The sequence below is a fragment of the Balaenoptera borealis genome (assembly GCF_965194805.1).
Source record: "Balaenoptera borealis genome assembly, chromosome: 11".
NCBI lineage: Eukaryota > Metazoa > Chordata > Mammalia > Artiodactyla > Balaenopteridae > Balaenoptera > Balaenoptera borealis.
The window spans coordinates 46,850,803-46,865,473 of record NC_138868.1 but is presented as its reverse complement, the minus strand read 5'-3'; the positions used below and the strand labels follow the sequence as shown (position 1 = coordinate 46,865,473).

General features: G+C 40.4%; 1 protein-coding gene across 2 annotated transcripts in view; it reads left to right on the top strand.

Annotated features, from left to right (window-relative positions):
- SWAP70 (switching B cell complex subunit SWAP70) overlaps positions 1-14,671 on the top strand; it is a 78,575-nt gene that overhangs the window by 34,118 nt on the left and 29,786 nt on the right. For both annotated transcript variants that reach the window (XM_082341546.1, XM_082341547.1), the window contains exon 3: positions 6,595-6,768. In XM_082341546.1, the coding sequence (XP_082197672.1) occupies positions 6,595-6,768 (174 nt within the window). The remainder of the gene's footprint in view (positions 1-6,594; positions 6,769-14,671) is intronic.

Below are 14,671 nucleotides of genomic sequence, written 5' to 3'. Positions count from 1 at the left end.
AATAAGGCCTCCAACTTTGTTCTTCTCAAGATTGTTTTTTGTTTTTTGTTTTTTTAATTTTTTGGCTGTGCCGCAGGGCATATGGAATCATAGTTCCCCAACCAGGGATCGAACCCACACCCCCTGCATTGGAAGCGCGGAGTCTTAACTGCTGGACTGCAGTTAAGGGAAGTCCCATCTCAAGATTGTTTTGACTATCATGGACCTTTGAGATTCCATATGAATTTTAGGATGATGTTTTTTGTTTCTGCAAAAAAAAAAAAAAAAATGCCTTTGAGATTTTGACAGGGATTGTGTTGAATCTGTAAATTGCCTTGGATAGTATAGACGTTTTAATAATATTAAGTCTTCTAGTCCATGAGCATAGAGTGTTTTTCTATTTATTTGTGTCATCTTTAATTTCTTTGAGTAATGTTTTGTAGTTTTCAATGTACAAGTCTTTTGCCTCCTTGGTTAAGTTTATTCCTGAGTATTTTATTCATTTTGATGCTATTGCAAATGGGATTGTTTTCTTAATTTTCTTTTCTGATTGTCATTGTTAGTGTATAGAAACACAACTGATTTTTGAGGGTTGATTTTGTATCCTGGAAGTTTGCTGAATTGGTTTATTAGTTTTAATAAACCAATTATTGGGTGGAATCTCGAGAGTTTTCTACATAAGAAAAAGCATTTTATCTGCAAACAGAGATAATTTTGCTTCTTTCTTTCCAATTTGGATGCCTTTTATTTCTTTTTCTTGCCTAATCTCTCTGGCTGAGTCTTTCTGAACTGTGTTGAATAGAAGTGGTCAGAGTGGGCATCCTTGTCTTGTTCCTCATCTCTTCTCTAAGAGAAGAGAAAAGCTTTCAGTTTCTCATCATTGAGTATGATGTTAGTTGTGGACTTTTCATATATGATCTGATATTTTCTTTTTTTAAAGGTGTAAATGCCATCATTTGATATACTTCTACCTTTGATCATGATTAAACTAAAGAATAGTAGATTAGAATATAGAGGAGTAATGAGCCAAACAGACAATTTATTAAAATTAAATAAGACACAGAACTTGCACCAAAAAGCCACTATTTATTTCCTGGGAAAACTAACTGATGGAGAATTTGCTTGGTTTCTGATCCCATTGCAGTCTGACTTATATCCAGACTTCTCAGCTGTCATGAAGGTAACTAACTAGTGACCACTGAATTGCAAAACCGGTAGTCTTTTCTTAAACTACTCCTCCTTAATTTCTCTGTAGCATTTGGCACTGCAGTAGCCCCTTCTTATCCATTGTTCCTCTTTCCATGGTTTCAGTTACCTGTGGTCAACCGTGGTCTGAAAATATTAAATAGAAAATTCCAGAAATAAAGAATTTATAAATTTTAAATTGTGCACTGTCCTGAGTAGCGTGATGAAACTTTGTGCCTTTCTGCCCTGTCCTGCCTAGGACACCAGGACATGAATTGTCCCTTTGTCCAGTGTATCCCACCCATTAGTCACTTAATAGCTATCTGAGTTATAAGATCAACTGTTGGGGTATTGCAGTCCTTGTGTTCAAGTAACTCTTTTTTTTTTTTTTTGGTTGTGCTGCGAGCCTTGCAGGATTTTAGTTCCCCAACCAGGGGTTGAATCGGGGCCACAGCAGTGAAAGCGCCAAGTCCTAACCACTGGACTGCCAGGGAATTCCCAAGTAACTCTTATTTTACTTAAAAATGGCCCCAAAGCACAAGAGTGGTGATGCTGGCAATTCAGATAGCCAAAGAGAAGCTTTAAAGTGCTTCCTTTAAGAGAAAAGGTGAAACTTCTGTACTTAATAAGGAAAAAAAAAAAACCTGTATGCTGAGTTTGCTAATATCTATGGTAAGAATGAATCTTCTATCCGTGAAATTGTGAAGAAGGAAAAAGAAATTCTGCTGGTTTTCTTGTTGCACCTCAAACTGCAAAAGTTATGGCCAAGTACATGATAAGTGCTTAAAGATGGAAAAGGCATTAAATTTGTACAGTAAGAGACTTCCCTGTTAGTACAGTGGTTAAGAATCCGCCTGCCAGTGCAGGGGACATGGGTTCGATCCCTGGTCCGGGAAGATCCCACATGCCGCGGAGCAACTAAGCCCTAGTGCCACAACTACTGAAGCCCACGCACCTAGAGTCCATGCTCCACAACAAGAGAAGCCACCATAATGAGAAGCCCGAGCACCGCAACGAAGAGTAGCCCCCGCTTGCTGCAACTAGAGAAAGCCTGCACGCAGCAATGAAGAACCAACACAGCCAAAAATAAATAAATAAATTTATTAAAAAAAAATTTTGTACAGTAAGGTATTTTGAGAGGGAGAGAGACATTCACATAACTTTTATTACAATATATTGTTTGTAATTGTTCTATTTTATTATTAATTATTGTTGTCAATCTCTTATTGTACCTAATTTATAAATTAAACTTTATCATAGATTTATATGTATAGGAAAAAACGTGTATATAGGGTTCAGTACTACCTGTGGTTTCAGGCATCTACTGGGGTCTTGGAATTTATCCCTTGTAGATAAGCGGAGACTCCTGGGTTGATCAAACCATCCTCTTACTGTTTCCTCACTCAGTTTTCATGTCTTTGTGGTTCTCCTACCACTTTGACCGTTCTTCCAGTCATAATTCCTCTTCCTCCTCTCGCTTTGTAAATGTGCGCGAGTCCCTTGAGGTTCTGTTTTTGATTCCATCTGTTTTCTCACTTTACGTTTTCTCTCAGTGATCTCACTGAGCATTGTGGCTTCAGTCATTGTCGACATGCAGTTGATTCACAAATCTGCCTCTTCTGTTAGGTTACAGTTCCTTCCTTGAGTGTCTTTGGACACCTCCATCTAAATGTCTTCCCAGAACTGCAGGTTGAAGATTCGCATAATTGAACACCTGACTTTCTCCCTTGTTTTTGTCCTCTTCACGCTGTGGCCATCCCCAAACATGGTTGGTGTGCTGCTCCTGCCATGCCTTTGCTCATGGCATTTCCTTTCCTATCCTTTGGAGTACTTTTCCTTGTACTCTTCAATATACTTCAAGGTCTGCCTCAAATACCATCTTTTCTGCAAAGTACTAATGTAGGCTGCAGATGACCTGCTCGTTCTTTGCTCTAAACTTGGGAGTTTCCTACAGGCTATTTCTTAAAACTATAAAGCTCTTTGTGATTTTTGTCTGTGTTTGCTTTTCTAGCCATAAATCTAGCCACTCCCCCTCAGGAACTCAGTAATTCACCTCATGATCCACAGAGAATCACTTCTTGTTCCTCGGGGCAAGACTGTATGCTTTCATGCACATGTCATTTCCCCTGGTGGCATATCTTCCACTTAGTGCTTTTTAGGGGTGTGGGTGGATAGAGTTGATAGTAGTGGCCTTTCAAACTAGTCCTGTAGAGATGTCTTCCATCACATAGATAGACGTCCTCCATCTACTGAATTCTACAAGCAGTTTGGCATAGAGAAAAGAGACAGAATTTGAGCTTTGATTTTAAACCCTGGTTTTGATATTTACTAGCCATGTAAACTTGGTACTCAACTTTTCTGAACCTCTATTTCCTGATCTGTAAAATTGGGAGAGTATTTAACCTTATGGGGCCAATATAAAGTTTAAATAAGATACTGCATATAAAATGCCAAGCAACTTGGTTTTTTTTCTTCTGTTTTCTTACGATGGCTCGAACTAAACAAACTGCGCGTAAGTCCACCGGCGGTAAGGCGCCGCGCAAGCAGCTGGCCACCAAGGCGGCCCACAATTAAAAAAAAAAAAAAAAAAGGGCTTCCCTGGTGGCGCAGTGGTTGAGAATCTGCCTGCCAATGCGGTGGACATGGGTTCGAGCCCTGGTCTGGGAAGATCCCACATGCCGCGGAGCAACTAGGCCTGTGAGCCACAACTACTGAGCCTGCGTGTCTGGAGCCTGTGCTCCGCAACAGGAGAGGCCACGATAGTGAGAGGCCCGTGCACCATGATGAAGAGTGGCCCCCGCTTGCCACAACTAGAGAAAGCTCTCGCACAGAAACGAAGACCCAACATAGCCAAAAATAAATAAATTAATTAATTAATTAAAAAAAAAAAAAGCCAAGCATATGCTAAGTCCTCAGTAAATGGTGTTAAAAAAAAATGAAAAGAGAAGAGAAGAAAAAAGAGAAGCAGCAGCTATTACTTTCCCTTCATGGGGTCATTTGTGTACGATGGGGGCGTGGGAAATGGTGTCAGACTGAGACAGGGTGCTCAAGGCAGAGCACAAAGGATATATCTTCTTACTTGTGGGGAACTGGTTTACTAATGACAAATTCTAGCTAGAGAATGAGAGAAACTTCTTCCTGCAGCCAACTAGTGACTTCTTCCTTACATTACACACAACACTTCATTCATCTTTCTCTAAAAAGAAATGCTTTGCTCATGTTGTCCTGTCACCTGCTCTGCCTCCTCCCATACATTTTCCATATTGTCCCCAATATGGCTTTTAAAATGCAGGTTGTATATGTTGTCCCCTCCCTCTCTTTCAGTACAGATAAATCCTGACTCCTTACTGTGAATTATAAGGCTCTTCGTGATCTGGTCTTGACCTACCTCTCTAGCCTAGTCTTTCACTGTGCCCCATGCAGTGGACATTTGTCATTTTTTCATCTGACCAGTATCAACTCTTTTCTTATGTCTGGGAAATTCCACAGTGTCTTGGTGGAGGACAGGACCTATCTCACATCTCAGATATTGAAAAGTTTAGATCCTCATTTTCCCTGCTCCCTGGCAGCTAGGGCATAGGAATGTGACCTGGTGGGACTTTGAATCTGCACTGAGGGACACGGAGGATCAAGGACTGGGTCAGTGGCAACAGTGATGGCCTCATGTTATATTGGCAGTCGTGTCTCCACCCGCTGGTACCATGAGTAGTTTCAATTGCAGTTCTGACTGCCTAGCCTAGATTGGTAACAGCTTAGTTTCATAGTCTAGATTTTTCAGCCCTTGTGTTGGATCTTTGAGGTTACCCATTGCTTTTCCAATAAATTCCTTATCTGTTTAAAGGAACTCAAGATCATTTCTCTTATTTGCACTTATAAAGAGCCTTGACTCATACCGCCCTCTAGTACCAAGTGCCCCATTCACATTAACCTTTCTGCGGTTCTTCCAAACTAACCATGGTTGTTTCTACCTCTGGGCTTTCTCACATTCTGTTCTACCTGAAACACTCTTTACCTCATTCTCAAATTGTTTTGACTCTTGGTGGTCCTTTAGGACTCAGCTCTGTTATGTCACTTTTTCTGCAAAACTTCCCCCAATTCTTAAGATTGGGTTAGCTTCTCAGTGTTCCCACAGAATCCTCTGCTTACCTCTATATAATACTTATCACACTATATTGTAATTGCCTTGACATCCCTTGGAGACATGGGCTAGTAGTATATTCAGTATCTTTGCATTGTCCCTGGCAGATAATAATTACTATCTAAATTTTATCTGTTGAATGAGTGAAAAACTATTGAATTATGCACTGTTATGTTAAAATTTGTCTATTTGCATGTCTGTTTTTCCTAATAAACTGTGACTATTCTAAGAGCAGCGGCCAAGTTCTTCTTCACCTTTATATCCTTAATTTGTAGCATAGTATTTGGCTCATAGTAGACACTGAGAGAATGTTGAATGCATAACTGAATGACTGAGTGGCAGGGCTGTCTTTTTAGAATTTCAGTTCAACAGTTTTTCCCAAGAGAAAGTATCTTCTTTGACCATATAGGTAAAGATGAGATATCTGCATGTGGCTCATATTGAGTAATTGACATTCTCAACTTCTCTGTATCAGGATTGGTAATCTGTTTAGAAGATAATGTTTATACATGAAAAAAAACCTATTTGACAAGCCAGTATTTTATGTGCCGACTGAGTGATATGGGCAGATGTTGCTTCAGTGTCAGGCTCAATATAACATTCTTTTTTTTTCTTAATATTTATTTATTTTGGCTGTGCCGGGTCTTAGTTGTGGCTCATGGGATCTTCGTTGTGGCATGTTTAGTTGCGGCCTGCGTGTGGAATCTAGTTCCCTGACCAGGGATCGAACCCGGGCCCCCTGCATTGGGAGCACAGAGTGTTACCCACTGGACCACCAGGGAAGTCCCTCAATATAACATTCTTTTTTTTTTTTAAATAAATTTATTTATTTATTTTTTTGGCTGTGTTGGGTCTTCGTTTCTGTACGAGGACTTTCTCTAGTTGCGGCGAGCGGGGGCCACTCTTCATCACGGTGCGTGGGCCTCTCACTATCGCGACCTCTCTTGTTGCGGAGCACAGGCTTCAGACGCGCAGGCTCAGTAGTTGTGGCTCACAGGCCCAGCTGCTCTGCAGCATGTGGGATCTTCCCAGACCAGGGCTTGAACCCGTGTTCCCTGCATTGGCAGGCGGACTCTCAACCACTGCACCACCAGGGAAGCCCCCCTCAATATAACATTCTTAATCGAGCCTTTGAAAGTGTGGTACCTAAGCAACTACTTAGGAAATGGTTATTGGTTAATTGGATTGATTAAAATAGAAGCCTGTAGTAGGTTTTGTCTTTCTGTTTTACTTGGTTTACATGCTGCTTATTTTGGACTGGTTCATTGGAATTTTTCCTCGTTCCTTTTTAGGTCCAAGACAACTTTGACAAGATTGAATTCAATAGGATGTGTTGGACCCTCTGTGTCAAAAAAAACCTTGCAAAGAGTCTCCTGCTCATTACAGAAGACGATGCATTTAAAGTATGGGTTATTTTCAACTTTTTATCTGAGGACAAGTACCCGCTAATTATTGTGCCAGAAGAGGTAAGTGTGGCTCTGGGAAGTTTTACAGGGCCATCTTAGTATTTAATAGATCTAACTTGGAAGTATTTGTGTTATTTCAGTGTAGACATGGAAGGAGATCCTGTACTAGTGTTTTTGGATCAGAGGCAAAAAAGCCTGGATCCAAAAAAGTCCAAAACTTAGTGATTTAGGGTCATGCAATAACCATGGAGATTTGCACACAGGGTGGGACTCTTCCTCTCTAAACTGCTATAATTATAGACAAATCCATCCTCATGTTCAAAGAGTCTTTATTCAGTACAAGTCACAACATAATTTTCTGTCTACTTACATATTGGCAAAACCATAAGAAATGGCTGAGTGATGCTATATGGGAAACACGTAGGATCCAGAATGTTGTTCCCAAGGCTGATTTATGTGAGGAAATAACTATTCTTGTTTCAAAGTCAAGGATGGAGACTTTTTTTTTATTTTTAAATTTATTTTATTTATTTATTTTTGGCTATGTTGGTTCTTCGTTGCGGTGCACGGGCTTCTCACTGAGGTGGCTTCTTTTGTTGCGGAGCACAGGCTCTAGGCACGCGGGCTTCAGTAGTTGTGGTGCACAGGCTTAGTTCCTCCGTGGCATGTGGGATCTTCCTGGACCAGGGCTTGAACCCGTGTCCCCTGCATTGGCAGGTGGATTCTTAACCACTGAGCCACCAGGGAAGCCCAAGGATGGAGACTTTTGTAAAACCATACTTTCTAAAGTAAATGAAAAAGGACATTTGCTTGTTTTGTTCTGGGTTATTTTCCCTGAGCTTCCAAGGGGCGGGGGGATGGGGGGGGGACAGGGGGAATACAGGAGTAAGGATTCTGTGCTCTCTTACTGCCCTAAAAAATGATCCATGTAATACATGCTTATTACAGTAGTAAATTTAGAAAAGACTAATAATATGCAGATTAATCAACTATAGTCCTCCCCTTAAAAAAAGTCATTTGCAATCCCCTAACCTTTGGACAAATGATTTAACCTCTTGAGTTTTAATTTCCTCATCTATAAAATGGGGCTCATAAAAATGTTTATTCTAAGGGTTGTGAAGCTCTGTATTTAAAGGACTTAGTTCAGTAAGTGAAATTAGTCAGAGAATGAGGAATACTGTATGATTTTATGCATATATGGAATATAAACAAACAAAATAATCGAACAAACCAAACCAAACAAAAACATGTAGATACAGGGAACAGAATAGTGGCAACCAGAGGGGAAGTGGGGTTGGGAAGGTTGAAAGGGATACAGAGGGTCAACTTTTTGGAAACTAAGTTTTTGGTGGTGAGCACACTATAGTGCATGTAGCAGTAGACATACAGTGTTGTATACATGAAACTTATATAATGTTATGAACCAATGTTACCTCAATAAAAAATCTAAAATTAAAAAAAAAAATTAAATTGCGACTAGGGGGAAAAAATAAATGACTTACCTCAGTGCCTGGCACGTGATATGTACTCAGTAAATGTTAGCTCCTATGACTAATATTATTGCATACATTTTTGCACACTAGGATAAATTTCCAGCAGTGGAATTCTAAGTCCTAAAAAATGCCCACTTTCAGGGTATGAGATGAACGAAGCAGAATTGCCCTTCAGAAAGGCTGTACCATTTATATACCTACAGTAGTGATTGAGGGTGCCCATTATTATCCATCCTGCCAGCATGAGTCTAGTCTGTGATTTATTTGTATGATTCATGTTCATATTAGGAAAATCTGTTTAAAAGTTCACACTGCAATATTTTATTTCAAGTCAGCAAGGATTTATCGACTGGCAACAGTAAATGAGGCAATAAGAGGAATACAAAGTGAAAAAGAAGACTTCCTGCCTTCAAGGAATATGCAGTCTGCTCAAGGAAAAGAAAAAAATCAAGAGTAATTCAAAGCAAAATAAACTACCTGTTATAAGAGAGATGCAAATGCCATGCAAATACAGAGAAGGGAACGATTTATTCCAGCTTGAGGGAGGTCAGGGATCAGGGAAGGCTTTTTAAGAGAGGCAGTATAATGTAGTGGTTAAAAGCAGGGTCTTAAACTTTTTCAGTAAAGGGCCAGACAGAAAATATCTGAGGTTTTGTGGGCTTCCTGGGCCATATTGTCTCTGTTGTAGCTACTCAACTCTGCTGTTAATAGCGTGAAAGCAGCCACAAGACAATATGTTCCTGTGCTTTAATAAAACTTTTACTTATGGATGTTGAAATTTGAGTTTCATATAATTTTAATGGACCATGAAGTATTATTATTCTTTTGATTTTACCCCCTCCAACTGCTGAAAAATGTAAAAACGGTTCTTGGAGCAAGGGTGTATAAAAACAGGCTGAGAGCCAGATTTGGCAGCTGGGGTAGATTTGACTCATGGGCTGTAATTTGGTGTTCCTTGGTTAAGAGCAGGAGTCTGGAGTCAGATTTCTTGGATTTGAATTCTGGCTTCATCACTGCTCACTAGCTGTGTGGCCTTGGGCAATTTACTTCATCAGTTTTTGCTGCAGTTTCCTCAACTGTAAAATAAGGCTGATGCTAGTATCTGCCTCCTAACTGCTCTTGTGAATATCACATGAGAAGACTGCCTGGCCCTTAGAAAGTACTCATTAAATGTTACTTATTATATTTAGTGGGAAAGTAGCATTTATGCTGAGCCTTAAAAGACGGAAGAATTTTGACTAATGGAGAAGGGAGAGGAGAAGACTTACGGTTGGAGGGAACAGTGGGCAAGGTTATACGAGGCAGGAAAGGAAAGGAAGGGCATGTCGGAGATGAGTGAGGTATCCAGCTTGACTGAATTGCCAGTCTTTGAAACAGCTGGATTGACTGATTTACGCCAAAAAGGGAATTTTAAAAAGGATGTTGGGTAGCTTACAGAATGGCTATGATGGCTGAAAAACCAGGTGTGGAGGCTATGCAGTGAGGAACCACAGGGAAAATGCGTGTTGCACCACGGAACACCTCTGGCCCTGCACGCTGGGTGCTGTCCAGGAGCTCAAATCTTCCTGCAAGTAACTGTTCTTGCTACCATGGAGAGTTTTCTGTGCCTATTTCTCAATCACAGTCAGGGCATGATGCATCTAACTGTTATGACCTAGGTCACATGCCATGAGCTAGCTGCAAAGGAGGCCTGGAGAGTGTCCAATTGTGTTTTTAGCTTCCATATTGGGAATTCCCCAGACATAAGAAGGGGGTTAGGTGCTGGGCAGTCAAAAAGAATGACATGCCCTTTCTAACTAGAACATGATGGCTGTACAGAGATAGAGACAAGTTTCAGGTCTGGGCGACTGGGAGGTAATATAGTACAGTTGTTTAAAGCATGGTCTTTCAAATCAGACTGCCTGGTTTAAATCCCTACTTGACCACTTTTTAGTTCTGTGGCTGTGAACAGATTACTTAATCTCCCTGTTTGGGTTTCCCTATCTGGAAAATGGGGATCACTACTTCCTTCACTGGACTCTTGTGAGGACTGATAGTTGATGTATGTGAAGCATTTAACTTAATGTCTGGCTCCATGATAAATGCTCACTAAATTGTGTGTGTGTGTGTGTGTGTGTGTGTGTGTATGAATGAAAGGGTGATGAACAAATTGGGGATATGATGTATGATGATGGGTTTGGTACATTTGGCATTTTGAGTGGATCATCCTTGTGGAGCTGTCCTGTTTGAACTGAAAGAGTACGTTTAGAGCTGTGAGAGGCCAGGGCTGGAGACAGAGACAGGGAAGCCATGGGAGTAGGTTAGATCAGGGAGGAAGAGACAGTAGTGGGAGAAGCGAGGGCTGAAGACAGAACCTTGGGCCCATTTCTGTAGCAGGGGGAGGAAGTAGATTTGGTAAAGGAAGCAGAATTGGATAATCTGTGAGGTTGGTGGAGAACTGGGAGAGTGTTGAGTCATGGGTGCCAAAGAAAGAAAAAGTTCTAAGAAGCAGAAAAGTAGTTCCTAGCATTAGATTCTATAGAAAAATTAGAGGGTAATGAGTGAGAAGTTGCCCTTGGATTTAACAATTAGGTGGTCATTGGTAAGCAAGGAAAAGGCAGTTTCACTGTAGCGGTGGGGACAGTTTCTTAGTGCTTAGTAATAATAATAATAATGTAATTGTGCACGTATGTGAAAGGGGAAATAAAAAATAAAACATGCTATGGAATTTTTGTCCACAAAAATTTTCTTAATACAGAAACATATAGAAGGGAATAGAATGTTGATAGATGTAGAAAAAGATATGCTAATGGTATTTTTAAAACCTAGCTGCTGCTTAGGGAGAGTGGGAGGGAGACGCAAGAGGGAGGGAATTTGGGATTATATGTATACATATAGCTGATTCCCTTTGTTATATAGCAGAAACTAACACAACATTGTAAAGCAATTATACTCCAATAAAGATGTTAAAAAAAACAACTATATTACAACAGTGACTATAAGGAAATCTTTCAAAAAAAGAAAAAAGAAAAACCTAGCTGCTGCTTGGATGAATTGTGCTAATAAATCCCCAGTATTGTCTTCTAAGACATTTTGTAGTTAGACTTAGTGTTCTAAATTTATTTGCGTTTTCTTTAGAACTGGAGATGTGGTGGGTCTCTTACCTGTGATCTTTCGGTTCTTTCCATCCCTAAAATATTCACGGTGGACTTGAAAGTGGCTTTGTCCTGATTTCAGAATTAGAAATTAGTTTGTAAGGAGACTTACCATATTCCTCAAAGCAGCTCTTACTTGATGTGGAGGACTTGTCATTAGCTTTAGATTATCACTGAGTCACAGGCTATGGAGGGAGCCAGTCAGTATCAGCTTCCTGACTGCTCTGCCTATGACACTCAAAAGATTTATGCTCGGGACTTCCCTGGTGGCGCAGTGGTTAAGAATCCGCCGACCAAGGCGGGGGCACGGGTTCGAGCCCTGGTGCGGGAAGATCCCACATGCCGCGGAGCAACTAAGCCCGTGCGCCACGACTACTGAGCCTGTGCTCTAGAGCCCACATGCCACAACTACTGAAGCCCGCACACCTAGAGCCCGTGCGCCACAACAAGAGAAGCCACCGCAACGAGAAGTCCACGCACCACAACGAAGAGTAGCCCCCGCTCGCCACAACTAAAGAAAGCCCGCACGCAGCAACGAAAACCCAACGCAGCCAAAAATAAATAAATAAATAAATTTATTAAAAAAAAAAAAAAAGGGCTTCCCTGGTGGCGCAGTGGTTGAGAGTCTGCCTGCCAATGCAGGGAACACGGGTTCGAGCCCTGGTCTGGGAGGATCCCACATGCTGCGGAGCGACTAGGCCCGTGAGCCACAATTGCTGAGCCTGTGCGTCTGGAGCCTGTGCTCCGCGGCAAGAGAGGCCGCGATAGTGAGAGGCCCACGCACCGCGATGAAGAGTGGCCCCCACTTGCCGCAACTGGAGAAAGCCCTCGCACAGAAACGAAGACCCAACACAGCCACAACTAAATAAATAAATAATTTAAAAAAAAAGAAGCTTAAAAAAAAAAGATTTCTGCTCTAGGTGGCCGAAAAACTGGGACCTACATAAGACTTGATGTGGGCCATGACTTTATTTTTATGCACCCAGAGCGCAGCCAAGACTTCACTGCTTGCTTGCCTTCCTCTCTGCAGGCTGACAGGAATGTCTTCCTCCTCTCCTAAACAAGTTAATCTTATTTGAGACGGGAATGGCCTCTTTTTGACTTGTCAGGATAGTCAAGTAGCATACCTTGTCATGTCATTGTTTGGACTTAACTCTGTTGTTTTGATGTCCTTAGCTCCCTCAGCATTCTTCTGATTAGAAGTAGAAATAGAGTTAGTTTTACAGATTATTCCTCTGTGGCCAGGAGTACTTGTGGGGGGAAAGAAGGGATCATTAAAACAGATTTATGTAGAACTGCTTTGTCTGGCTGCTGAACCGGCCTCCTAAGGTTTAAAATATGGCCTTGTATTTATTGAGCTCCTAGCACATCTCCTGGCCTTTGCCAAGCACTGCAAATTCAAAGTTGCACAGTTTATGAAAAACAGTAGAGTCATTTCTTAAGGTGCCCATTCTCTGTTAGATTTTGTTTCCTTCCTAAGTACTTTAATAGCGTTAAAAAAACCTATATTTTGAATGAGTTTTAGACTTACAGATTTTAATAAAATTAGGTATGAAAATGTACATTTAAGAATAAATTTTGAAGTATAATGTCTTAATTTGTCATGAATGAGTTTGATTTGTATTATTACAAAACAGTTTTTAGGCTTTATAAATTTAAAGTAATTTTTATGTTTCCAGTAAGTCATTTACCATAATGATGGTTTGCATTTTAAGTCCAAAATATTTTTAAGTCTTAAGATTTCATTCTCCAGCTTCGATTAATACTATATGAGATATAAGTAACAGTGGTAGTTACATGAATAACCTAAGTGGGGTTAGTTTGCTTTTGACTCAGTTTCCCATCACCCAGAATATCAATCAATATCAAGAATATTGAATAAATTAAGTGAAAGTGACTTAGTACCAAAAGTCAAGAAATTGCATGTCTCCATTTGAGATGGTTCTGTAATTTTTGTCAAATTATGTTCATGGAAATGTGTGTCTGTAAAGTATAGTTTTTACATTAGTATTCATTTCCCACAGAGCCAAGAACAAAACAGGATGTTTGTTGCTTATTTGGAAGAATTGCCTTCTTGCAATTAAATATTAAACCTGAAATAGTTTTAAGAGATCCTTTATTAAGAAATAAAATCTGAATTGTTATTAAGTTAATAAAGGCCCTCTTCAATGATTACAGGGAAACAACTTCTAACAAATAAACTTTGGAGCCAGAGGCCTCAGAAATCACATGCAGCTTGAAAGTTTATTCTTTGTTATTTTTGGTGCAACTTGCCTTGGGAGGAGGAAGTAAGCTGCTTCCTGAAACTGAATGAGCTCTTAGAATTGATGCAGTCCATTCAGACTAACACAGCAGTACGTGATTTATTATTTAGTATCGTGGAATAGTTACTGAGAATGGGAATGTTTGTCTCTCCTTGGCCCAATATAATGAACTAAGAGGTCCTTAAGTTATTTGGTTATGTTAAGTATATGACTGTGTTGAAAGCCAACAGGAAATGAATCTAGATTAGTTGCCTGGAACAGTCACTGGGAATGCAGAGCAGATGCTGGGTGCTGATGACAAACTCTGGAGGGTTGGGGGAGGGCACCTTCAGAAAGGTTCAGGATGAACCTGGGAAGCTGCCTCTAGAGCTGAGTTTGCTGCTAACAGGAAACAATGTTAAAGACATTCCAATATACATGAGGAATTGAAGCTCAGAGTGTGAGGGGCACGGGTTCATTCACAGTGGTAGGTGAGGAAAAGCTAAGCCTGTTTCTTGACTTGTCATGCCCACTTTTTGTTATCCTGTCCATGCATGTGGCCACACCCATGGCCTCACTACCAACAACTTCCAGTAGTGCCTGTACAACCTTTATCCCAAGTTGTGATCAGGCAGCATGGGCCCTCTTTTTGCTGCCTTAGGGAGATTGAATTTCTGTGCATGGTAACACCTCTAAGTTATTTTACTTTGGTCAATTATTTATATAATTGACTTTTTCTCTCTTGTGTCTTATTGCCTTTAAGCTTTTTTCCTTCTTCTCTTTTCTGTCCTGTTCTCTCCTTCCCTTTTCCCTTTCTTTTCTTCTTAGTAATTTTCTTTTTCTCCTTTCCACTGCCTATCCCTATTACTTCTGTTTAAAAGCCAAGAAAATAATATCTGATAAGCTAAAGAGCAGATGATACATCTTCAGCAAGAGAAAGGAAAGACCTAAGTGTGTTTTTCTCCAGCAAGTAAACATTTGTTGAATACCTACTGTATGCTAGGTTTAGGGTATTAGATAATCTGCATACAAGAGGAGCTTATAATATCTCATCAAATTACAGTAGAACTCTTGATATTTTTTGACCTTGTGA